Here is a 25301-nt window from a genome sequence, read left to right on the forward strand (position 1 = left end):
TAAAGTGTTGGATACCCATGTTTTAATGTTTTATCTTGTTTTTATTACCACATAGAGTCACCTCTAGGTAAGATGGGTGGAATATAGGTTTAAATAAATAATTCATTGTGACATATTATTGGATGATGTTCACCTGTTGGAAACATAGAAAGTCAATAGCTGAATAATTGATCCTGTCCTTTTAGTTTTTTGTTTGTTTTTGTTTTCTTTAGAATTATTTATTTATTTATTAATTTTATTTATTAATTAATTTTTGTCGGATGTTAGACATATGTTTATACTGATGGTTAACCTACTATATTGATGATTAACCATATGTTTATACTGATGATCAACTTGGAGGTTGATTCCAAGCTTCCACTACTCATGTTTCCAAAAAAAAATATATATATACAAAATGTCTAAATGGACTTTGCTGTCAAAATGGATATCTATAACTTTAGAATTTTGTCAAACCTGTCTAGAAAAGTTACAGCTGATATGTGGAATAGAGTGCCATCTGTTGATTAACTTCAGAAGCAAATCTAGATGACTCAGTGAAATAAATTTAAAAACCATTTTAAACTACAGAGTACCATATTGAGAATCTCTGAATTCATATTCCAAATAACCATTATAGGACTATCAAAAAAAAAAATCTGTTGTGCTATAATTCCCATCTTAAATGAAGGCTATTGGTAATCTTGTTAATGAATTTAATGGGGAAGATTGATTTATGTAAATAGTTTACAAAAGAATGATTGAACTTAGATCCAGTTGGAATTTATGGCTTATATAAAACATATTCAGCAGTTAATAGGTTTATTGGAGCCCATTATCCTACCATTGTTTTATGGTGGGCATGTACATGTACATTGCACATGTATTTTGTACTAAAATATATCCTTATGCTTAAAAAGAGGATAACCGAAGAAAAAGTTCATGACCTTTAAAATTGTTTCTATTTTTTCCAGCCTTTTAAGTATTCAGGACAGTTTTGAAGTAAAAAAACATTAAATTTCTGCCACGTTAATTCAATTGGTACCCATGGAACAGTTGATTTCCTAATTAAATGATATTTTTAGTTTAAATATATCAAATAATTTCAAGTTGGGTACATCTCAAGCGCCATTATGCTTTGTATTGTATAATTTGTTTATTCCCATGCTTTTTATAGTTATTCATAGTTGCAAAATATGAAATCAGACAATGGACAAAGATTTGAAAGATTTAAGGAAGAAGCTGAATCCATACTAAGCTGTCTGATGTCAAAATGACAACGTGCATCATAAGGTCATCATGCAAAGCAACCAACCTAGAACTTGCATGATGATATCTGATATAAGTATGTAAGTTGTATCATTTCCATCATGTTATAACCCATGTTGTCATTGCTTCTCCCATACCCTTTCCTGAAGATTTCCCTATTTCACCACAAAGCAATGTTAATGTATGATTTTGCAGTAACTTAGAGTAGAAAGTCATAATTACAATTCTGTTGTTTCTAAGTACAGTACTCATTTTAACCGGGCTACTGGCAAAAAGAAAATGCTTGTTCAAATATAGAGAGGGGCAAGCCATTCAAAGCCTTGTAAAACTGATTACTCCATGGAACTGAAATTTGCAAGCACTATTAGGTGAGAGCCAGTTCAAATTTAGACACAATCCTGAGGAAATTGTGTCTTCTTCACTGTGAGTTATATTGTGTATGTGTGTGTGTGGGGGGGGAGTGCGGTGCACTGAGGGAGCTCAACTAATCTCATTGTACGTATGTTGTGCATACGTACAATCTTTGGCTTGTAGATATTGGTATTTGCTTATTTGTTTTGAGGAACAAAAGTTTGAAAGACAGGAACAGAAAAGGAATATTGTGGTTAAAGACCTCCATCCTCTAGCACTAAAAGAAAAGACATCTGAAGTACAAGTGAAGGAGAAATCTGACATATGAATCTTTATAGAATGAATCTTTACTGAGAATGCAAATCAAGAAGTTTATTCTGATCCAGTATGCTTCCTTAAATCCAAATTGATGGTAACATGTTCCAAGCTATCTATTTCTGGAGCAAAATACACTGGCATTAAATGTTGGATGGTGAAAGGCAAAATTTCCCATATAGTGGGGAAAATAAAGGAAGTTCCACTTTCCGGTAGTAAGTTGCAAACAGAGGAATAGAAGAGATCAAGAATATGTATTGATCCTATGAAAATAAGAAAGCCACAATATGTGCAACTCTATTATTCTGCTATCCTTCCTTCCTTCTCCATCTCTGGAGATTTTTAAGAAGAGATTTGACAAACATTTGTCAGGAATGGTCTTGGGTCTCCTGCTTGAGCAGAGGGTTGGACCAGAAGACCTCAAAGGTCCCTTCCAACTCTGTCATTCTGTTAAACAACATGCAGGTACCTGACAGTTTTAGACTTGTTCCAGCATAAAATTAGCATAGTGGATTACTCTGAAAGCCACTTACCATATCACGTGGTAATTTTACATACTGAATTCATACTTTGCAACTGATGAATATATGTTTTCTCTGGCTTTAACTTTAGGCTGTCATGTAAACATAGCTACTGATTTATAAACCATGTTTTTGCACTGTATAAACATACAGTATATAATTTTGCTTTATTTTAAAAAGGTATGGTTATAACAAATCCTGGCTTACTGCAAATCGTGTTTGCTATTGCAGCAAATGCTACAGACATAAAAGACTGTCCAAATTTTAACTAGTTGAAGGCAGTTTTGACTACATCAGAAGTGAGAGCAAAACCAATTTCTCAGGAGTATTAGAAAAATGCAAACAGCCACACTAAAGAGTTTTTCTGTTTAAAATTCAACTTCCTCATGGTTTTACAATCATCATCTTACCTTCTTGTCAGTCAATCATTTCTAGAAGAACTGCCTAGTCTGTCCAAGAATTAGGAAGAGGCATTTGAGATAAATGGAGAATTTATTTGATTGTTTAGGGTTATACCAAGAGCACTGAAAAAAGAGTAGCTAATTCTAGTCCTCTGACAGGCTACATATACAGTTCATTAATACAAGCCATAAAGTGGTTTGGGTGATTGTAATTGAATCTGTGACTAGCCATTGTGATTTGGAAACTATGATCTCTAACTTTAACAAATTATGATTAGGACAGTGGCTTCTTGCTGCAGGCTATGCACAATTTAGAGAGGGTTCATATAGGTTGTATGTATTTTTTTTACAAAAACCTTATGCAAATCACTATTAAAATTTATGGGTTTTGCATCTTGTTTGTGCAAACTGAAAGGAGCACTTGTGGTCCTTCAAAGTTTGAAAAACCTGTGATATATAGATTAAATTTTAATTATTAAAAGTAAGTATATTTATTTATTGCCCCAGCTTAACCCAAGAGAAAAAAATCATTTCTTTTTAAATAATTCCATTGTTATGGGGTATCACACATATTCATTTATCATTTTGGGAGATGCCATATCACAAAAATTTGAGAACCCGTCTTAGTACAATATTTCAACTGAGGCTTTGATTATTAGCCAAACATAGTCAGAAGGAAAAGGCAGTCACTGGGTAAATTTCTGTCTTCTAGCTTCATAACAAGAACCACCTATTAGCGCTCGTCACCTAGAAAGAGAGATTAAAAATTAAGAGAAATGTACACATATTTCCTTGGTAGTACCAGTGTCAGGATGAATGCTGCATTTCTTTGGAAATTTCTAAACAAGGATGTGGAAGCTTGTATCAGCCGATAAAACTAAAAACATATCTATGCTAATTGAAATGAAATTAATTTCTTTCACTGCAACTGTTGTCTGAATGCTGGGAAGCTAATATGCACATACAAAGCAATACCTCCTTTGTGTCCTGCTCCCCATCAGGTTTTCAGTGAGAGCTAACTTGGATTTTACTTTTCACTGCACTGCACTGCTTTTCATAAGCTTCAATTTACTTATTAGGTTTCCCTGGAAATGAAAAAAAGCTTCTGAAATAAGTGCTAGACGGCTGAAACCTATGTCAGTACTGTTTCAGTGTAATCCTCATGGCTCTGATCATAAATGTTAAGTCTGCGAAGGGTGAAGATCTGTTAATAGTAATTTATATTGTAAATTGCTTGGAGTTACCTAAATGAAACGGACAGTTTAGAAATATAATGAATGAATATTCTGATTAATTTATACATTGTATAAACTTAAGCGTAAGCCCACTGAATATATAGGAACTACCTTCCTAACATACATATGTTGGACTGCATTCTTATACACCCCAATTCACAGAATTTTAGATCTCGGAGATTCCTGGAGAAAGGAAATGTAGTTAAAATCAGTTCCTGACTAAAATGTTAAATATACATTAGGAATTGATGGTGGATGTCCTGTCCGCTTCTCAGATGTTATTGCAGTGATAGAGAAGCACAGATTATCTTCAGCTGATCAGAAAGTAAGCAATGATTTCTTTCTTTTATCTCCATTAATTATTTTATGATCTACATGTGAATAATACCTGCATCAATAAAGGAATTAAAGGGGAAGCTGTTAGTCCTGCTGAACAAGAACAAGGGGGCAGCTGACCAGATTGGTCCAAAATACTTTAGCCTCCAAATCAGAAAACTCAAAGGAGATCTCTGTTCACACTAATTACCATAGGGGGAAAAATTTCCACAGAAGGGGGCCAGTTGGGCAATGTGCTACTCTTATTCCACTCGCATGTCTCCCATTTTTCAACAGAACAACTCCAACAGTATGCTTGTGTTGTTGTCCATCCCTTTTTTCTCTAGGCTCATATTTTTTACTCAAGAATATTTTCTAATTTATCTCTTTTTTGCCCTTTAATTTACAGGGCCTTGTCAATAGCATTTTCCCATGATCTAGAAATTTTATCTCAAACAAATCCCTCTAACAGTGATAACCAATGACCCAGCATTTGCAGGATCCTTTTATGTGTTTTTGAAAGAAGGTAAGGAAGTGGCTACCTTGTATCCTACTAAGCACTGGGGAAGATAACTCCTTTCACAATCTCCCCCCCTCCCCCGGGTATTTTTAGATTGGCTTATTTAGGAATGGGGATAAAGCTGGATGAGTAAGGGACAGGGAAGGAAGGACACCATTGGGATGGTGAGAAAGAAATAACTGCATTTGTACCTAAGATGAGAAGCAAGTTTTCAAATTCCAGCACAGCAGTTGGAACAAAATCGTGAATTTTCTGCTCAGCTTTGTAGAAGTTGCCAGAGTAATGTAACATTGCCCAAGTCCTAGGCTGATTTTTTTGTGAAATGAGTAGAGACCAGAAAAAGGCTTAGCACAAGATATAAATTAGAATTTATACAAAGTATGAGTCTAAAGTAGAATCCTTTGGAGATCAAAGCTCAAGATGGCCACAACTATGCAGTCAAAGTTCTAGTCTTTTTATATGTGTGTTGTGCAATGAGGAGCTGTCTCTTCCCAGTTATATCTACCCATCCATCCATCAGATCCAGCAGAAGTATGGTCTGGATCCTGCCTGTGAAGGAGTTCCATTGGTCAGGACCCAGGCGATGCACCTTTCCTCCTGTAACTCCATCCCCAGGAACATTATTCTCCCTGAGGTGAAGTTAGCCCCATCTCTTGATCAAGCCTTGATCAATAAAGGAGAATATTTGTAGCTCACAGTTGAAATGAAGGGGTCCTTGGTGTTCTCTGAGCTTGCTTGTTTTCTTGCAGACATTTCATTACCCAAACTAGGTAAACATCATACATAGGTGCTGATGATGTTACTTAGTTTGGGTAATGAAACATTGTAAGAAAGCAACCAACCAAACACAGAGAGCACCAAGGATCCTTCAGAAAATGTTGAAAATGTTATTCCATCAATCCTAGAAATCCTGTGGTGAGTCTGTGAAGTGGTTGAATGAGACTAAATGACCATTGTCTTCCCGCAGTCTTGGGGTTCTTTATTCCTTTATGTTTTATTTCTTATTTATGTCAGATTTGTAAAATATTGTGATACAGTTTGATTATTTTGTAAGATGCCCACAGGCACTTTTTATGATATGGGCAGCTGTAGGAATTTGCTAAATAAAGCAATATAAGAAAAGGGGTGGGCCGCCAATCATATGGTTATAGCACCATTTCTACTTTTTTAAAGACCTCCCTAAACAGTCTGGGAAAAACTTTTTTTCATAGTAAATGATAGGCATATGCATTTAAATTTATTGTTGTAATTCACAATTCAAAGAAGTCTAGATTACTATTTGAATCCAACCTCTAACCACTCTGGTATACCCAGTCATATATTCTAGTTATATATTATATAACTATTTATATATTATATATTCTAGTTATATATTATATACTAGAATATAGTCATATATTCTAGTCATATATTCTAGGTCTCAACCAAACTGCCCACCAGAGCCTCAAAAAACTGAAAACCCACTACCAGTTTGGGAAACTTTACTGTCACCTCAGCAATTAGGCAAAGCAGCCCTGGCAGGGAACTCAATTTCAGGGGGCTATATCTCAGAGAGAGACAGCTGTCCATCCAGGTTTTGGTAATGCATATCAGGCTTGCCCTGACATCCACAATTAAATGGCAGATAATAATTGTAGAGAGATAGATCTTGCAATTTGTAGCAGCTGCCAAAACCTCAGGGCTTTGTTGGATGAATCTGTTATGGCCTGAAGACATAAATTAGCAGGTAAAAGAGAGTAGCCTATTAAGAATATGCTTTACTTGTCCTGCAAGGTAATTTAATATCCATTTGTGAGGACAATTAGTTCTGTCTCCTTGAAAGACAGTTATAACGCTACCCCCCCCCCCCAAGGCTTTTGTTTGCACCAGAGATTGTGATGGCTTTGGCCAGACGCTCCTTGGGGGAGTGGGGGGGATTGGACTAGAAGACCTACCAGGTCCCTTCCAACTCTGTTAATCTGTTAAATATATCATTTGAGATAAATTCACTTCAGTGCATATTTATTATAGGATATGATACACTCATGCATAAGATTGAAGCAGATCAATAGTCAATCTGACTTCAGACATGGCTTCAATCCTGAATCAGCTTTAATTGTTCTAAAACAATTAGGAGTATGGCCCATCTTAATTTAGCTGGACTTCTTGGCAGCTTTCAGTATTATTGATTACAACATCCAATCTGATTGTGGTTAAAACACAGAAGGGCATCACCTTGAAATATTCATTGGAGGGTTTTTTTAAAAATTAAAACGTCAAGATTGTTTCAGTATCAATTATAAATGACTTAAGTCTTAGTTTGTGCTTAGTATGCAAATCAGTTTTCTGTATTCAACAGTACTTATTTCTCACATGCAAGTTCACTTCCTATACTTTGTTTGAACAGTCTAATTTACTATAACTGGGTCAAAAATATTTACCAGATCTATTGCAAATAATTCAAATCAACCTGTTATACTTTCAATTCACTTTGGTCCTAAGATTCACATGCATAGCCTAAGCTATTGAGTCTGTACTGACCAATTTGGGTTAAGCAACTTCATGTAAAATGAAGCAGCTCTCCCAGCTGAAGCAGCCCTTGGACCAGATGTTTGTCAACCTTAGCAACTTTAATATATATGGACTTCCAACTCCCAGCATTCCACAGCTTGCCCCAGACCATGGGTGTCAAACCCACGGTGTCATGTTGCCATCATGTGACATTTTCCTTCACGGAGCTGGGGTGGGCATGGCCCACAGGCCGCCAGTTTGACACCCCTGCCCTAGACAAAGCTTATCTGTTACTTTATAAGATTCCAATAAGACTTCTGAAATATATTGTCAGTGGATTTGCTTTTGGAGATAGGTCAAGAATGTCAGTTGGTTCAAAGTAATAATAGGTTGGTGAGGATCAGTGTTAACATAAATACATGGGTCTTGATTAGTATATTTTTTAGATATCTAAATGACTTGAAATGTACAGGAGAACCTTGTCTCATAAACTTGCTTGCCTACTGCGATTCTCATAGAAAACCCTCTGTGTTTTGCTTACCTTCCAAGGCTAGGTAAACAGGAAACGTTGTGCTACATTTTTGTAATCCTTATCACAAGTTGAGATTCACCGGACACTTGGGTCTTAAAAAAAATCTAGACAAAGCTTTAAAAAATAGGATTTGAATGGATTATTTCCATTGCTATTTTTGCTAGTTAATTTCATCTAAATCAGTACAATAATTTCAACTGTTACATTGGTTGATTTAATCTATTTGATGAACTATCCTTGATGTAGAAATACTAAAAGCCAACATATATAATTCTAAAGTATACAACATATGGGCTGAATTCTGGCGATCCAGAGCATTTCCAAGCTCTGGCCATCCAGGCCCCTAATCTTAATTATCATGAAATTCATACAAACCTGGGAGTTTCTCAGGAAATAGCAAAACACTCATAAATCCATGCTTCTCTAGTGTCTGAGCAAAAGACAAGTTCAAGAGGGGGGGAAAAAAACAAGAGGAGAGAATTAAGAGGCTTGATCCAGATGAGATCAGAGAACAGAGCATCCACATACACAATAAAGAGTAGCATCAATCTGATAAAAAAAGTCACTCCTACTTTAGAAGTAGTACAAAGGGAAAAAGGAAATAATGTGTACAAAACCTGGATATGCAGTCTTCAAGAAAATATGTGGGCCTTAACATCATATATTTTAATAATTTCTAGTAGGCTTTGAACCTAGAAGATCCACTTATAACCATCTTACTATCATCCTTAATCTTTAATGAACCACAAACACAAACACAGTTTCATTAACATTAAGAGGGCTTTTGGAATTTATTCTTTAAAAAAAGTAATGAAATTAAATACAAAAGTTCTAATGCAATATTAAGGTTGGAAATTTAAAATACCCCCCTTCCTCTGGGAAATGCAATATGAAAGATTCTTAAGAACAGCTGAAAATTACCCACACTGAACTAATGCGGCAATTTGAAAAGGTAAGAGCAAACAAATTTGTCTCCTTAACTTTCAGTAACCAGTCCTCTTCAGTGAAGACAGAAAAATATTGAGAAAAACACAAATGTTGCCAAATGCCTCAACATTTGTCGGTTCTCTATTGATTACCCTTAACACTGCATCTCTGGAAAAGTGCTTTATTTATCACCATAAGGAAAACTGTGAAATTCTCTCACCCAAGCTTCATTTTTCTACAATGTCCTCTCTCTCTGGAGTAGCTTTAGAAGTCAGAATACTGATCCAAAAACTTCATGTAAGACATGGGCAAAAGGTAAAGTCTCTTCACACATAGGCAAACTACCTTTATATTCTCCACCCACTCAGCCTCTTCAAATGTGTATTCTTATTTTAACTTCCATCACTGTTGTAGCAATTTCCCCCAGGCTTTTTCTTAAAAGTAGATGATGCTCATAGATCCTAATTCCAATGGCCTGTGGAGGATAATATTCTCAGCCCCTCACAATCTGCACAGTGAAGGATAAACATGACAGGTGGGAAAAGCAGCATGCTCCCAGTTCCAACATGAACCTTAGAGCAGGCAGGAATTGAGGACCTAGAATACTCTCATTCTGTTCTTGAGGGGAAATGCCTGAGGGGGGCTAAAATATTAGCAGTGTTCTTGCTGCAGATACATAAAGAGTTATTGCCTGCCCACAATCTTAGTTCTTCCACTGCCCTGTCAGGGAAAGAACTCCTCCTGTTGCGCTCTATGTGGCCCTTCAAGCCATTAATCTAGTTACAAGGAAGCTTGTAAAGCTGGAAAAAAATCAATCTCTCTCATGAATGTGAGCATCTTCTGCCAAGAATACACAAGATGGAAAAATTAGCACATAACTAGTTACAGCCCTGAATCAAGGTCTGCTCACTTTCATCCTCCTTTCAGGCTTGTGCTCAGAAAACAGCTGTAGCTCTTACAATGCTTGTAACAATCATGGACGTGTTATGTGGTCCAGAAAATTAATACCCTGAGGGAAAGGAAGTGCAGGATTTTACCAGACGTGCATGTACACTTAAAAGTGTAGGGACACATGCACACGAAATTCATACCCATGCCCAACATAGAAACAGAACACACGCACGCACACACACACACTCAAGTTCACCATAATCCCTGCAGCCAAAGCACAATCTTGAAATGTTTATGCACCGTTTAGATTTCAGTAGGACTTTGTGTGCCCTACAGAGGGGAGGCAGGAGGGAGGAACATCCATCAGTCCTGGTCCATCCCAAATGTGTGGGATCATCAAGTCATTCACAAGTTTATCCTCAGACAATGCTGCTTTTAGCTGACAGGAAAGCAGTGCAAATTGCACAGAAAGCAGTCTGCCCTGGACAAGCTCTGTCATGACTGAGGGAAGAACAAGCAAACCTCATATTCTTGCCTTAGGTATCCATCTACTGCCAACAATGGGTAGAGTCTTCGTTTGTCTAGAAAGGCACCTGAACTGATTTGTTTTTATGCAAAGTAAGTTCTTCCACTCTTTAATCTATAGCATGTACAGGCCTACTAGAGACAATTTTTTTCACTTAAATCCCCATTAGCTTTTGGAAGCCTCTTTTTTGCCTCTGTGGCCCAAGGAATTACCAGAATATTGAAATGAAGGAACAAGAAATTACAAGATTAAAGCAAAGGGGAAATACTTTGAAGATGAAGGCAGCAACCAAGTATGAAGGATAAAAATCAAGGACTGAAAATAAAAGTGTGCAAGGATAATGTGGTTTTATAAACACAGATAGAAACAGTTACAGCAAGGACAGGGGCAGGCTGGATGGGATTGAAGTGTGAATAGATATATCTATCCAACTATTTGTATATAGATTTATATATATATATATTTATATATAAATTCAAGTGGAGAGAGGGCCCGAGTCTGTTGTTTGGGAAATTTCCCCTTCTAATTGATCTCTCTGTGCAGTGCAGGAATGATTTTTTCCACCATTTCCTCTTCTTCACTGTTCACCCCCTGGAAGATTCCTCTGATTCTTGCTCTCCAAGCATCACCACACTACAGCCATCTTATATCCAGCCTGGCTCGGCAGTAAGGACAGTGAAGGAGGCATCTGGACCGCACGTAGAGAGAAATATCCCAATAGTTCCCTTCTCCGGGGGCTTCCCCCAAAGACCTCCTTTGAGCCTTGGGTTCCAGACTGCACTTATTGCAGAAAGGGGGAAAGAAGGGAGTGAAGACAGAAAAACAACCCTCAGTCTTTTTTTGGGGGGGGGGTTTGTCATTTTGGCACTCTTACCACTAGGCATTTTTTTGGTTTAGACTTGATGCCTGCAGGAGGCTTAACATTATGGTGGTGGTTAAACCATACAAGTTTCTAAGTTGTAGTACCCACCTTCCCATCCCTAATTCTTCCTGAAATTGGCTAGGAAAAGATTAGTCACTCCCCCATTCCAATGCCCACTCAAGTAATGGGTTATGCAGACTCAGCTGTCAGTCACCAGCAACATCCCATTATCTTCAAGGTTTTGTAAGCCGAACAACATTTGATGCCTAGAACAGGAGCAGCCATTCTTCCTTCCTCCAGCTCACAGGAAAGAGAGGGTGAGGGAAGGGAGTGACATAACGAGTGAACGTTCTCCAGTCTAAACCCCAAGGGAATCTTTGGAAGACCCCCAGTCACCCTCATTCACCTGCAATCAGTCAATGCTGAAGCTCCTTTCATCCACTGGTACCCCCTCATTTCTCATCTCTGCTGGATACCTTATCAAGCGAGAGAGAAAGTGGGGTTCCCTTAATGAACAAGAAGGCCTGGTGTAAGGGAGGAGCCCTCTTCTTGCACAAAGAGAGTTCAACCCCGTTTACGGGGGAAGGTTGTGCCTCTGGAGGCACTAATGGTAACACCAAGGAGCGGCCACTAAATAGATAGAATCCCCATTTCCCTCCCCCTAAGGGAAGCGGTCACAAGTTGCTGCATGAGGAGAGGCCATCACAAAAGAACTACCCATGGGCACAGATGATGCAGGAGAAGTTTTCCACTCCCCTCTTCAGCCATGGTCTCTAAGAACTGGAAAGGTGCTCCACTTGGATGGTGCTGGTGCTAACCGTGAGGCAGATGTCTTTGTGATGCTCCGAAGTTTTATAAGGGGTAAGGTCAAAAGAACACTGTGGGGGAGGATTGGACGGGTTGTCTCCAGATGGACCCCCTGCTGCTCCACTGCCCTGTGCTTGGAAGTGCTGCTGCTGCTGTTGCGATGCCTGTGATTGAGCCTGGACTTGGGCTTGGACCACAGCCACCTGTTGCTGGGGGTCAGGGATGTTGTGTTTCCGCATGTGTTTCATCAAATATGTTTCCTGAAGTGGAAAAGAGGCACAAAATAAATTCAGAACCATGGATACAAGTGGAGAGGCTAACTCTTCCATTCCACTAAGAGGATGGGGCACAGCAGAAACCTGTTTCCAGAGCTCTCCTCTGAGGGCAGTGGCCAAATGGTCCTCCCGTTGTCTCCCTCTTTCAATTAAGTTGTGCTTACCGAGGTATAGGCCCGATTGCACATGGAGCAGTTGTAAATCTTGGCATGCTTCACTGTGTGAGTGGCTAAATGAACCTCCAACGAGGTGGCATCTGTGTATGCTCGGTGGCAATTGTGGCACTTGAAGGGTTTGTCTTTGTTGTGCTGCCTTCTGTGGGACTAGAGTGGTAGGGAGCAAGAAAAAGGGCAATGAGTTGAAAGCTTGTACTGTCCTGTTCGGAGGTCTATTAATGTTACTCAAGGAACTGTCTCATCTGTATGGGACAGGCAGATGAGGCATGCTGCTGATCCCCTCAGTCAAGGAATTCTGGCTGGTAGGGTCCAGGAGAAGAGCCTTCTCTGCTGCAGCCTTGGTGCTTTGGAACATCTTGCCCCCTGAGGTGAACTTAGCTCTCACCCTCCTGATCTTCTACAAGAGCCTGAAGACCTGGTTCTGCCAGTTGGCTTGGGCCCCTGATGAGGGAGCACCACTGGATGTGATTGATCGACTAAGAGCAGCTCCCACTTCCCTCCCTTGTACATTCTGTTCTTTTCCTCCCTATCTTTTAGTTTTAGTTATGATTTTAGTTTTTTGTTATGTTTTTACCATTTGTATATATATGTATTTATGGTTTTATTTTTATGTTGTAAGCTGTCCAGAATCACCATGCAATGAGATGGGCAGCAAATAAATTTAATAAATAATAATAAATAATGCCATTTCTTAAATAAAAATCAGGCATGTGTATGCGTTCACAGGCATGGATGCTATCTATGTATCTTCTAAGCTGGCAATTTACATAGTATTTGTGTAACCAGATCCCCTATCATTTGTTTTGGTTTTATCTTGCCCAAATTTGTTCAAAATTTGCTGGTTACATTGTATTTAAGTTCCCAAAGAACTACTGTACTTTTCAGAGTATAAGACACACGCCCACCAAAAAAAGTGGGCGGAAATGTCTGTGCGTCTTATATAGAGAATGTTGCCGAAGCCCCGCCCACCCGCTGGCCCCCCACCCTTCAGCCTCTGCCTCCCAGCAATTTACCTCCTTGCAGCAAACAGCATTGTCAGCTTCAGCACAGCCTGATTTAGGACGAGCAGCTGATTGGATCAGCCTCCTGGAATACCGCCTATCAGCTGTTCCAGGATGCGGGGACTGCTGCCGCCCATCACCACTGTCACCTATCGCCACCTCCATGCGCCCCATTTTTGGCCCATTCTAGGTGGCAGGGATCGTCGCCACTGCCTATCCCCGCCACCTGGAACGGGCCAAAAACGGGATGCATGAAGGCTGAAAATGGGGCACGTGAAAGCGGTGATAGGTGAGAGCGGTGATGGGCGGCAAATTGCTCAGAGGCAGAGGCAGATTTTTTTCCCTTGTTTTCCTCCCCAAAAGCTAGGTGCATCTTATACTTTGGAGCGTCTTATAGTCCGAAAAATATGGTAAATTGTACATCATGCTATTTCAAATGCCATGTATATAAATTTCAACTTAATATAAAAACAAAGGCAAAGCTACAGCAGTGAGTTTATTGTTGCTAAGCAAATAAGCAAGTAACCAAGTAAATACATTAGTATTATTAAAATCTATTAAAGCTGAGCAGTGTAGTTGTGGTTGCCACACATGCTTCCTCTTGGCAACGAATTTGGAAACTGAAGGTAGCAAGCAAGACCTATAACAGCATAAATTAAGATCTGTACTGGTTGTAGGAATGACATCCTGTTAATTTTTGAATTTTGCCTTAGCAAAGTTGGATTCTTTAACTCTGACATTTGATAAAGTGGTTAGTTTGAATCATCAGCCTCCTCTTACCGAATAAAAACAGATTCTCAGGATCACACTTTTTATTTTCCTTCAAAACTATTTAGCTTTGTCACAGTTCGCAATCAGGCTACTGGTCATTATGTTAGATTTTCCTAGCAGAACTGTTGATATAAGCCATATGATTGCAAAAGTATAAAAACAAAATCAAATGACACATTATAACAAACATGTATAAATGTCAACTTTCTGTTGCTTACTTTGATGCAAAGTTACCACTGATTGGGATTGTGTTTAATCAGTGTACAACATCTAGTGAGCAATTTTATTTTTACTAATAACAACTATGGATTGGATGCTGATTACTAGCAATTCAGCAACGATCCCAATGAAATAAAAAGGAGTGAAGTGCAACATCCTTAACATGGGCTGGTTTCCCCGTCTCCCAGTTTATGGAATAAGCACACAGCCTGGATGAAAAACAGAATGCTGGAAGAGAAGGGACGGAGGACTCCCTCCTTTCTAAAAAAAAACCACTGGGCGCATATGTTCTTTTGATTCGCCTGCCTGGTGCCTCTGGCCTAACGTTATCCAGCCGATGCTTAAGGCTACTGCCACCCCCAATGTTTTCCCAAGTTGCTGGATATTTGGATCAATTCCTTTAGAGACTAACCTAGAGGAAACTGAAAGCCTTACCTGCAAATTTGAAAGTTGTGTGAAAGCCTTTTCACAGCCAGGGTGAGCACATTTATAGGGTCGATCTCCAGTATGAATCCTATTACAAAAAGGATAGAGAGAAAAGATCAGCAGAAGAAAAGTCAGCATAGAAACCCACTCCCAGATGTTCTGAAGATGCCCTCCAGCTGAGCTAGGCAAGCAAGAGATGCACCGCCCTTCACCAACTTATTTCCTTGTTTCTTTGATCAAGCCACATGCCACCTCCTTCCCAGTCCAGTTTAGCTAGGTAAGCTCAGAAGGAAAGCCCGCAAGAGCATGCAGAAACAAAAGGAGAGGGACAAGCAGCTCACAGGCAAGAGGCAAACTCTCAGTTACTTCAGCCACCTGTGGCAGTGCCAGGGGAAAGGACTGGAGAACAAGATCTCAGTCCAAACTGAAGTTGCTTCTTTTACTTCTGCCCTCCACCATGCCAAAGAATGTGCTTGCTCACGCACATTTGCAATGCCTGCCAAAATAACTAAGGAAAGCATACATTTATCCTCTAAAGTATCAAGGAACATTGCCATACATTCCACTTGTACAGTGCCACTTCTTTATTCCCTGTAGCTTCATGCCCCTCTAGTCCATGCCTGCCTCAGTCTCTCTCCCTCTCTCCCTCTCCCTCTCTCTCTGGGACCCCCTGGAGGGGAAGTGAAAAAGGGTCACATCTTCCCCAGGCCAATATTCCCTGCCCTGGCATGGTCAGTGTCTCCTCTGCAGCCCCCACTCTTTCCTCTCTGGCAGGCCACATCTTTCCAATTGACAGGACTGGCTTCACCCCCCACCCTCTCCCTGCATGCTTGCCGTGTGTGCTCCAAAATAAGTGCATGCTGACGGCACGGGGGGCCAGGCTGGGCCCCCAGCCTCCTTGGCCCTTACCGTGTGTGCTGCTGTAGGTGGGAGAGCTGGCGGAACGCCTTCTGGCAGTAACGGCACGTGTAGGGTTTGACCCCCGAATGGATGCGGAGGTGCTGGGCCAGGTAGGACGTGTTGGCGAAGCTCTTGGAGCAGTGAGGGCACTTGTGTGGCTTGACAACCGCCGTGTGGAGCTTGGAGTGGATCCTGCCGAAGAGGAGGAGCAGGGGCAGCAGTTGGACATGACCGCCAGCAAGCTAGCAATGACAACATGAGGAATGGTACCATGCTGTCTCTCGCTGCAGTGGAGGAAAACCAAGTGGGATACTTTCCTTGAACTCCACAAAAGGGAGTGCAAGACCAGGAGGCCAGAGAGAGGAGTCGGGAGTTGTGGGAGTATGTGTATGAGAAATCCTGGGCTGGGGAAGCAAGGGGACGGAGCTGCTCAGCAAGTGTTTTTGTGATGTGAAGTGGGGAGGCCATCAATCCTGCACCTACAGATTCAGTCTCCCAGACATTAAGAACTCCTGTCTCTGACGACCCAATAGCTTCTCCATTTTCTCACAGACTGTTCTGTGGCAAAGGACCAGATAGCATACATTAAGAGGCCCCTCTGCTCTTTGCACAAAGTAAGCATGGACCAACTGGCAGGAAATGGCTGAGATGCTCTGAGCAGTCTCCCCATGGGCACTTGCCTCATGCTACGATGTTGGCAGCATGCATCGTGGATGTCTCCCCAGTCTCATCGGATCTTACCGTGTGTGCTGTTGTAGATGTGAGAGTTGGCGGAAGGCTTTCTGGCAGTAGCTGCAGGTGTAGGGCTTAGCCCCTGAATGGATGCGTATATGTTGGGCCAGGTAGGAGCTGTTCGCAAAACTCTTGGAGCAGTGAGGGCACTTGTGTGGCTTTGCCTCGGTGTGGGACTTGGAGTGGATCTGCATTTCTGACTTGGAGTAAAAGGTCAGGGAACACATCCGGCACCTGAGACCAGGTTGAGGGGAAAAGAGACAAAGTCACTCAAGGGCAGGCCAGTATCTATGTCCCTAGGATCATCCATAACTGACCAGAAAGATCTTATCACTCGAAAGAAGAGCTGCCCATATCCAGTCCTGACCAATTCTGTTAAGAGGTAAAGGAATAAAACTGATTTGGATTCGGCTCTTTCAGGGAGGCCTTCCTTAGTTTCTACTGCCTGGGAATATGAACAGTACTATGGTAGCTCAGCACATCTGGAGAATATCAAGCAGGGAATAGTTGATCTTCCTTTAAACTAAAGAAACTACGACAAGTCCCAGGGAAGACATAGCCAGTTAAAAGTATTTTTGTGCTAAATCCTTAATCACTATGGAATCTGAAATTTAAAGATTCTTTCTCAATTTGATGTTGAGAAAGATGTTTTGAACTACAATTTGTTAATCCCCAGCCAGCACTCTAACCTGCTGAAGTTGTAAGTGCCCCAACACTGGAGGTTTTTAAGAAGAGACTGGATAACCCTTTGTCTGGAATGGTATAGGGACTCTTGCTTGAGCAGGGGGTTGGACTAGAACTCCGAGGTCTCTTCCAACTCTGTTTATTTTGTTGTTCTGACTGAATTCATATCATATTGATATTAAATTACTAGATGAAAAATGGATATTATATTGATTTTAATTAGGCTTTTAAACCTTTCTATTATGTTCAATTCTTTGCAGTCATTATAGTGTATACAAGATGTTTCTTAGACCAGATACTGAAAAAGAGCCCAAAGGGTAAGATGGTTAAAATTCATGAAACCATGCACAGGATCAGAGAATCATAAATCATAAAGACTTTGGAGCAAGAGTCTTTCTACCATCCTGGACAAACAGTTGTCCAATCTTTTCTCGAAAACCTCCAGCGATAGAACACCCACAACTCCGGGAGGCAAAAGCTGTTCCATGGGTTAATTGTTCTCACGGTCAGGAAACTTCTGTTTCAGGTTGGATGTCTCTTTAACAAGCTTCTACCCATTGCTTCTTGTCCTACCCTCAGGTCCTATAATAAATATATAATAAATAATAAAAATATGATCCTTATATTTTTAACCAAAATACCGTGAAAAATGTGCAACTCATGGATAAGCCATCCTTCAAAATTTTTGTGTGTTTCAATTTTCATAATTAACTTACCTGATGGTGCCACATTTTCATGGTATTTTTAAAAATCTAAGGGACGCCTTATCTATCAGTATATATTTATTTATTATGTTTATTTACATATGGATACTTTATTACGGATAATCATTTGGAGATAAATTGAACACAATTTGGGGGGGTTTATTTTTGAACCAAAAAAATACATGTTTTATGTGCAAATATATATGGTAATAGTAACAGAATATTATATAGACCAATACAATGCAACAACTTAAAACTTTCTGATAAGCTTCAGCTTCTGCAGCAGTGGAACGATCTTTCACAAATACATTCTAAGCTTCTTTCTAGCATATATAAAATAAGAACAAACATATTCCTAACAAAGCAAATATCCTCAACAAAGAGGTGTAATTTTACTGAATACCCTGATTTCTAAACTAAAGGCTGGTATAGTACAGTGTTTCTCAACCTTGGTAGCTTGAAGATGGGTGGACTTTAACTCCGAGAATCCCCCACCCAGCGCTGCTGGCTGGGGGATTCTGGGTGTTGAAGTCCACCCATCTTCAAGCTTCCAAGGTTGAGAAACACTGGTATAGCAGAATGTCTCCACTAATCAGTTGTGCTCCTGTTAATCTCATCTTGCTAGGGTGCTCCAGCATCTAATAAGAATATTCTGAACAAAAAAAACAATTAAAAGTCATAATTATATAATTTAAAAAAACCCAATTGTAGGGAAATGTCTTGATTCCTCTACTGAAAATGGCCAGAGTAATGACAAATACAATCCCTTACATTCCATAAGCCAAGGGGGAAAAATCCTCTCACATGTCCAAGAAATAGGTGACTGAAATCCTGTATCAACTTTACATAGGCTAAATATCAGCCTAGACTTGCTGAAGGTTCATCAGTATACTTGAAGGCACCTAGTTCCAAAGTTATGGATAGCGTCCATATCAGTTCTATATAAATTAATAAGTAGCAAAAATTAATATAATAAAACTCTGTCTAACACTATAGACCAAGAAATCCAACTCAAAGCCTATTAGCATAGACATCCATAAAAGAGAGGAGTAAAAATGTGGACTTTTTTGTTGTTGTTGTGGTATCAGGGACTTTTTAAAGTAAAAATGGATGCATAAACCTTGAAGATAAAAACATCAAATTCACTCTTTAAATACCCAAAACCCATCCCACAAATTATCTACACCAAGCCTTACTGTGACTGTTTTGTCTACATAAAACAGCTTTAGGTCTTATTTTCAAGACATTTTGTCCCCATTTTCTTTTCAGGGGCTACTGATTTCAAATGATTTTACCATGTCTAATATGAAAACAAGAGTCCAGGTTTAACCAGTTGAGTAGTTAAATCTAATTTATTAAAAAAATAATGGTCTCAATAAAAGGAAATTGACACTAATAACCCCAGAGAATCTAGACGTATAATATATGGAAACATATATAGAAACAGCAATATTTCAGTCACTCATGCCCTAGTCACTTCCCGTCTTGACTATTGCAACACACTCTACATGGGGCTGCTCTTGAAGAGCACCAATAATACCATTTAATATTATATTCCTTAAATATTTTATCACAAGATTACATTAACTTATAAATTTGAAATTTGAAACAACAAAGGTGTAACAAGACCCAACCATATGAGTTAAAAAGCATTCAAATTTCTTACCCTGCGCTACTATAAAAAAAAAAATCCAATGCCCATCCCTTTTAAAATAGACTTTAAGGAGTGCAAAATACATGAAGTAATGTTTTCTGATGAACTAGTTTCATTTTTTAAATCTATATGATGTATATGTCACATTTTTAAAGCCTGGACTCATTGATTTTTAAAAACTGGATATTCCAATTCTTCCCCTCACAGATCAAATATATAGTAAATGCTAAATTTATTTTACTTTTAATGTGTTGTAAAACTGAATTATTGGTTTCAAGCACAGTATTTTTTAAAAGTGCAATAATTGCAGGCATCTCAGATAGCTAATGTATCTGGGCTATACTGTTTATGTAATATATGTTTCAGTTGTATGTACAAACAGTCCTTGACTTACGACCACAATTGGGACCGGAATTTCCATTGCTAAGTGAGTTGTTAAGCGAGTTGCACTCAATTTTATGACCTGTTTTGCCATGGTTGTGAAATGAATCACTGCAGATGTTAAGTGAATCATGAGGTCATTAAGCAACTTCAGCTTCCCTCTTGACTTTGTTTGTTGGAAGTTGGCTGGGAGGTTGCAAATTGTGACCCCAGGATGCTGCAACCATTTAGCTATGTAAAGCATTATTCCCTTTTAGCCCAAATATTCCAACAGAGTTTTGTGCCTGCTATTTTCAGATTTGAGTTATACCACATTGTCAGCTTTTCATGTTATTCAGAATCCAACTGCTTATCTGTCATTAAGCAAATATGACTAGCAGCTTTGAAACTAAGAAAGATAAATCTTGGTTTAATATGCCTAGATCTTAACATCTGCCATGATATAAAAGGCATTCCATATTTGCTTTCTAAATGACCCCAGGGAAGAAAATAATCCTAATATCCCTCATTCCTGAAAAATACAGACATTAAGCCAAATTATAACGTTAAAACGGTGGAAGACTCCTGTAATTTCTTGATGGCCTCTCATCCAATTACTAACCAAATCCATCCCTGCTTAACTCTTTCAATATCAGCTGATATTTATTAGATGCTGCCATCTGACATGAGATAAAATTCACATACACGGTATTTCCAGTATTCTGCTAGATGGTGAAAAAAATATACACTAACTTATAAGTACACAAATCAAGAAATGAATTTTCCATATGATCACCAACACTAATTTTATATACAAAGTGCATTTCTCATAAACAAGGATGGTATAAGTAAAAATGTTGCTTTAAAAGCAATTGTAAGAGAAGGGCAAGGCAAAACAATATATTTAGAAATATCCAGTATCACAAGTGCAAGATTCCCACACTGACAAATAAATAAGCTTCCTCCAAAAAGACATTAATTTTTAATAAAGCCTATTGTGCTACTTGCTAAAAATAGGGTTTTTGGTTTGTGGGATTTCAGCAATATCTATAGTACAAAGCTCAGTCCTCAAATTTTATCTTGGAGATATATTCTTCAGAAGAATATTATTGCATTCATATAAGCAATCCAACTATGCTATTACATTAAAATACTTTATCAATCCCAAAACAAGGACAGCATGATCATCCAGTCAACTACAGTTCTGTCAGGCAGAATTAGACATCATAATATGACCATAGCCCTTGATAATTTTCATTACCTCCTCAAGAGTTTAATGTATTCATTAGCAACACCAGAACAAGACATAAGTACTTTTTTTGGTGCTTTAGGTGGAAAAGAGTGGATAAATCATGAAATAAACTTCAACTGCTATACAAAGTTTAGCACTGCCAGAAAGAGTAAAACTGTAACTCACATAATGGAGACATGAGCGACAGACTAAATTCACATAGGTAGTTCTGGCATGCAGTTGCATGTACCAACCATTATGTTAACTTAGAGATCAACTTACAGAAACAACTAGATTGTAAAAACCAGCCAGTGAAAACGTATTGTTCAGTATAACCTGCTAGGTTCTATTGCATACTTCCCTCTTACCTAAATCACAAGTAAACCAGAAGCGCAATGAACTAGAATGCCACATCATGGAAGAAGACAGTTCCCCTGTAATTCAAATGAAATACTACTTGTTCATATGTACTCTTGTGAAATCTGCCCAGAGCGTTTTGAGTTGGGTAGGCTATAAAAACTGTCAAATAAATAAAATGCAGGATTTCTAATCCCCAAAATCTCACCTGTATGTCTTGCCATCTTTGTGCTGGTCGTCTTCATCTTCATTGGGTAACACAAAAGGATCACTCATGTCCGGCAGGCCCGTTTCCTGCAGTCGCTTCTTTTTTCTTCCCCTGGGAGCTTTAGGGGTGATACTGCCAGCAGCACTCACTGCCCCACTTTCTGCAAGGATGCCCTTCTTAGAAAGGTCAGGTATTACTTGGAGAGCTGCCTGGGAACCAGGAGGAAGAGCTGAGACAATCATGGGTGCAGAAATGGGAAAGGTTTGCACAGAAGAGGCTGTGGTCACCAGGGATCCAGAGGGAGAAGTTATTACCAGACCAGGTCCTGTATGAGAGAAAACAGAAGGATTGTTTCAAACCCTACAAGTCCTAATCCACCTGTCAGCATGTCAAAGAAAGGAAACCACACTAATATACTTATGTATAATTATATAATACATATATACTAATATACTTATATATAATTGCCACTGGGCTAGGCCTGCAGGGCTCAAATTTAAATGTTCACACATAAGCTTCATCCTAAAACCCTAAGTCTACCTCTCTGAGTTGCTGCAGGAAAATACAAAGGAAAAAAAAAGTATGAAAGCAAGCTTCAATAAAACCACACACCCGGGCAAGTGTGATTCTATTTTCTAGACTAGATCAGCTTTTATCTAGATTGAAATGTATTTTATGATACAGCAAAATTTAGGTCACATTACACATTTAATCAGAATGCCTCTTTTCCAATGTCTAAGAAAAGCTAAACTATATTCTTTTATCAAGAACAACCTAAAACGTTGAGTTAGCAACTGGACCATCCAAATTACCTCACCTGTTGTCATGAGCCCAGCAGACTGCACTGGTACCACTGTGATGTTCTGTGTTACTGACGTCTGGCTGGTTGGGGTAAGGTGTTCTGGCTTGGTGTCAGAATCCATAGAAATGTTGGTAGGAAGGGCCACAGAAGTGGGGACAGTCAGTAAAGTAGGATAGTGAGGAGGAGCCAGACCACAGCTCTTTTCTGAGGGCAACAACTGCTCCTTCATTTTGTTAATGAACATGCTGTTGTCAATCTAAAGAGAAAATAGAAGAGTTTTAGAATAGTCATGGGCCAAACTTCATAAAAAGCAATTTACATTTCAGATGTTCCTTACCTGTCCCGAGACTGTGGGCACTCCTGGCCAGAAATACGGGGAGGAGTTGAAGTGAGATTCTTCCATTCTAGCTGGAAGACATAAAGATACAAGGCTGGTTGTCAAACTATGTAATGTCTATATGGTACTGAGAACCATCTTGATTCCTCCACAATACCAGTTCTGATTCTGAGACTTTGTTAGTTCATTGTAAACAAACTAGAATTTACTAGCATATTCTGACGTTCCAAACATTAAAATAGCTCTCAAATTTTCAAATGATCTCAAAGCATCATCAAAAGGAAATCATGCTTTGTATAGTAACTATTTTCATGAAAATACATGGTAGGAATATATTAATATTCCAATTTCTCAGTATCTTTCAAAAATATTGGTAAGATAGCAAGCAAAATGTAACAGCAAGATATTTGGAATCACTAAAAATGATTGACCCTCTATTTTAACACAAAGAATTGGCAAAGGACGTTGCATCTCAATGTTGTAAACCTACTAATAATTACTAAATATTGGGTGTTTGCAAAACTAATCTTGTTAGTTCTCTGGCATACAATGAGGGACACAAATTATTTGCTGAAAACTGGGGTAAAGTCCAACATTGTGCATTCCCAGGTGATTTTTCAATCCTTCAGAAAACGTTTTACAGGAGAGCTGGAATTGTATTTCTAATTCTGTTGAGGAAGTTGCACTACTGAATTTCATAATCAGCCACAAATAACAATATCCTAATTCTGGACACACTCTGCTGAACAAAGTGTTAAAAACACTCTCTCCAGTTGTGGCAAAAAGATGCTGTCCTGGTTCAAATTCCTGTATTTCTGCACTCACCTGCCTATAGAATTTCATATATAGCTTCTAAAATTATGATGAGTGATGTAATGTAATCCCTATTCTTTCACTTTGAAAAATCTCAGAATGCTATATTTTAATCCATCAAATTAAAAAAGACTCTCAGTGCTACATGTTGTTAAATAATCTTTGATCTAAAAAACTTGATAATAGAAAAGCAAGATCCATGTCTTAAAAACTCTTGATCATATAGCTTTTACAAAGTTTATATAGCATGACACAGACATACCAGGAACATGCCACTTAAATTACTTATTCAAATTTCAGTAGCCTCCAACTTCTGACAGAGCTCACAATGGATTTAGTTTCTGTTGTGCTGAAGGATAACAAGGAGCAATTAAAAAACAAATATTCTTGGTTTCATTGAAATGCCCAAAATTTAATATACATGTTTCAGGGTGAACTTTGAAATATTCATGGCATGTATGTATGTTATCTAACACTTATATTAGCAGATCACAGCTAGTTAGCAACTCGTTCCCTACATTCTCAAGCATCCCAAAGGAAAACTGTGCTGTTCTTTAAAGGCAGTTTTCAGCCTAAAAATGCTAAAGTTGCAGATGAAACATACCAAAAGCCTACTATAATTATGCAAAAATGAGCAATCATGAATTCTACAATTGCAGTGCTAGACTATTCTTTCCTGGAAATCTGCATTCCATCTCCATCTTTCTCCCAATCTCATCTTGTGGGCCTGCACCTGTTTTAGAAAAAAAACTAGACTTCAAAGAGAAATGTCAAACAAGATCATTGAAGCATCCCAAGCACAGGCCTAGAAGTCTACCAGATTCCGAAATCGGGTATAATTAAATGTGTGCGTACAGGTGGGGGAAGAACCTAAAAGAAACCATCTACAGAAAACATAGCTGAGGAAATGAGATCTCTTGCCGTTCAGACATACGTTATGTTAGATCAGTGAGTTTACAAAGCCCAACCTCATGCTCCAGGGAAGCCCACAAGCAATTTAGGGAGCCAGCCATCCTCCTTTTTTCTCTGGCAACAACATTCAGAGAGATGCAGGCTTTGAACCTCAGGGAGCTATATAAACTAAAATTGTCAACAGCCAACGGTAGGCTTTGTCTGCAAAGAAGGGTGTACAGTACAGCATCACGATGCACGCCAGGAAGACCAACTTTCTCTGGTCGGTCCCAATTTCCCTCCCGCTTTAGAGGCGCCAGAAATCGAAGACACCAGCGAGGCAACCCGCCTTCCCCCCCCCCACTCCCACTCCCAGGCCCCCTCGCACCCCCCCATTCGCACCCCCGGCTCCCTTCGCGCCCTTTCGCTGGCACTGACCCCGCCCGCGGCCCCTCGCTCTCCGACCCGCCCGGGCTGAAGCGGGGAATAGTGGTCGAGATGACGCGGAGTCCAGCGGCGCACGGGCCACCAGTTGAGATGGGGCAGCCCCGGAACCTCCGCCGCCACCGCCGCCACCCGCTGCCGCCGCCGCCGCCGTTCCCCCGGAGAGCCAGGCGGACAGCAGGCAGCCCTTCTCTTCCGCTTCCGGATGATTTAACCCCGGAAGTCCTCCTTGTCGAGGAAAGCCACTCATATTCTCCCGCCCGCTGCCCATTCATCTGCCCCTCCCGGCCCCCGGAGACAGCCCCCCAGCTCTGGCCCAAGTGGCGGCAACGGCAACCTCCTCCTCCTCACCGGAAAAGGGAGCAAAGAATCACT

General features: G+C 39.6%; 1 protein-coding gene across 8 annotated transcripts; it reads right to left on the reverse strand.

Moving 5' to 3' along the window:
• Positions 1–250: 250 nt before the first annotated feature.
• ZNF384 (zinc finger protein 384) lies at positions 251–25298 on the reverse strand. 8 transcript variants are annotated; one of them, XM_034410957.3, is made up of 11 exons: positions 24921–25298; positions 22779–22849; positions 22457–22697; positions 21640–21964; positions 16451–16675; positions 15719–15901; positions 14819–14897; positions 12381–12539; positions 11953–12201; positions 8304–8358; positions 251–3583 (listed from the first exon to the last, which is right to left on the reverse strand). In XM_034410957.3, exons 1-11 carry the CDS (start codon positions 25195–25197, stop codon positions 3570–3572), a joined length of 1878 nt encoding a protein of 625 aa, XP_034266848.1. In that variant the 5' UTR covers positions 25198–25298; the 3' UTR covers positions 251–3569. The 8 variants fall into 8 exon arrangements, 7 of the variants coding, with proteins under 7 accessions (XP_034266848.1, XP_087742613.1, XP_034266852.1 ...); XM_034410961.3 differs by lacking the exon at positions 251–3583 and adding an exon at positions 23854–23940 and having other exon boundaries at positions 8134–8358; positions 24921–25061; XM_087886487.1 differs by lacking the exon at positions 15719–15901 and having other exon boundaries at positions 2909–3583; positions 24921–25290.
• Positions 25299–25301: the final 3 nt, after the last annotated feature.

This window comes from Pantherophis guttatus, chromosome 2, assembly GCF_059756535.1.
Source record: "Pantherophis guttatus breed Tessera chromosome 2, ASM5975653v1, whole genome shotgun sequence".
Lineage (NCBI taxonomy): Eukaryota > Metazoa > Chordata > Lepidosauria > Squamata > Colubridae > Pantherophis > Pantherophis guttatus.

Excerpts from the sequence above, each read along its gene's own strand:
- ZNF384 (XM_034410956.3), bottom strand. The coding sequence starts at position 25,197 with ATGGGCAGCGGGCGGGAGAATATGAGTGGCTTTCCTCGACAAGGAGGA. Across the intron at positions 14,898-15,718 it reads CACCTACAGCAGCACACACG|GATTCATACTGGAGATCGAC; the intron begins GTAAGGGCCAAG and ends TTTTTGTAATAG. Across the intron at positions 12,540-14,818 it reads CACAACTTTCAAATTTGCAG|TCCCACAGAAGGCAGCACAA; the intron begins GTAAGGCTTTCA and ends CTACCACTCTAG.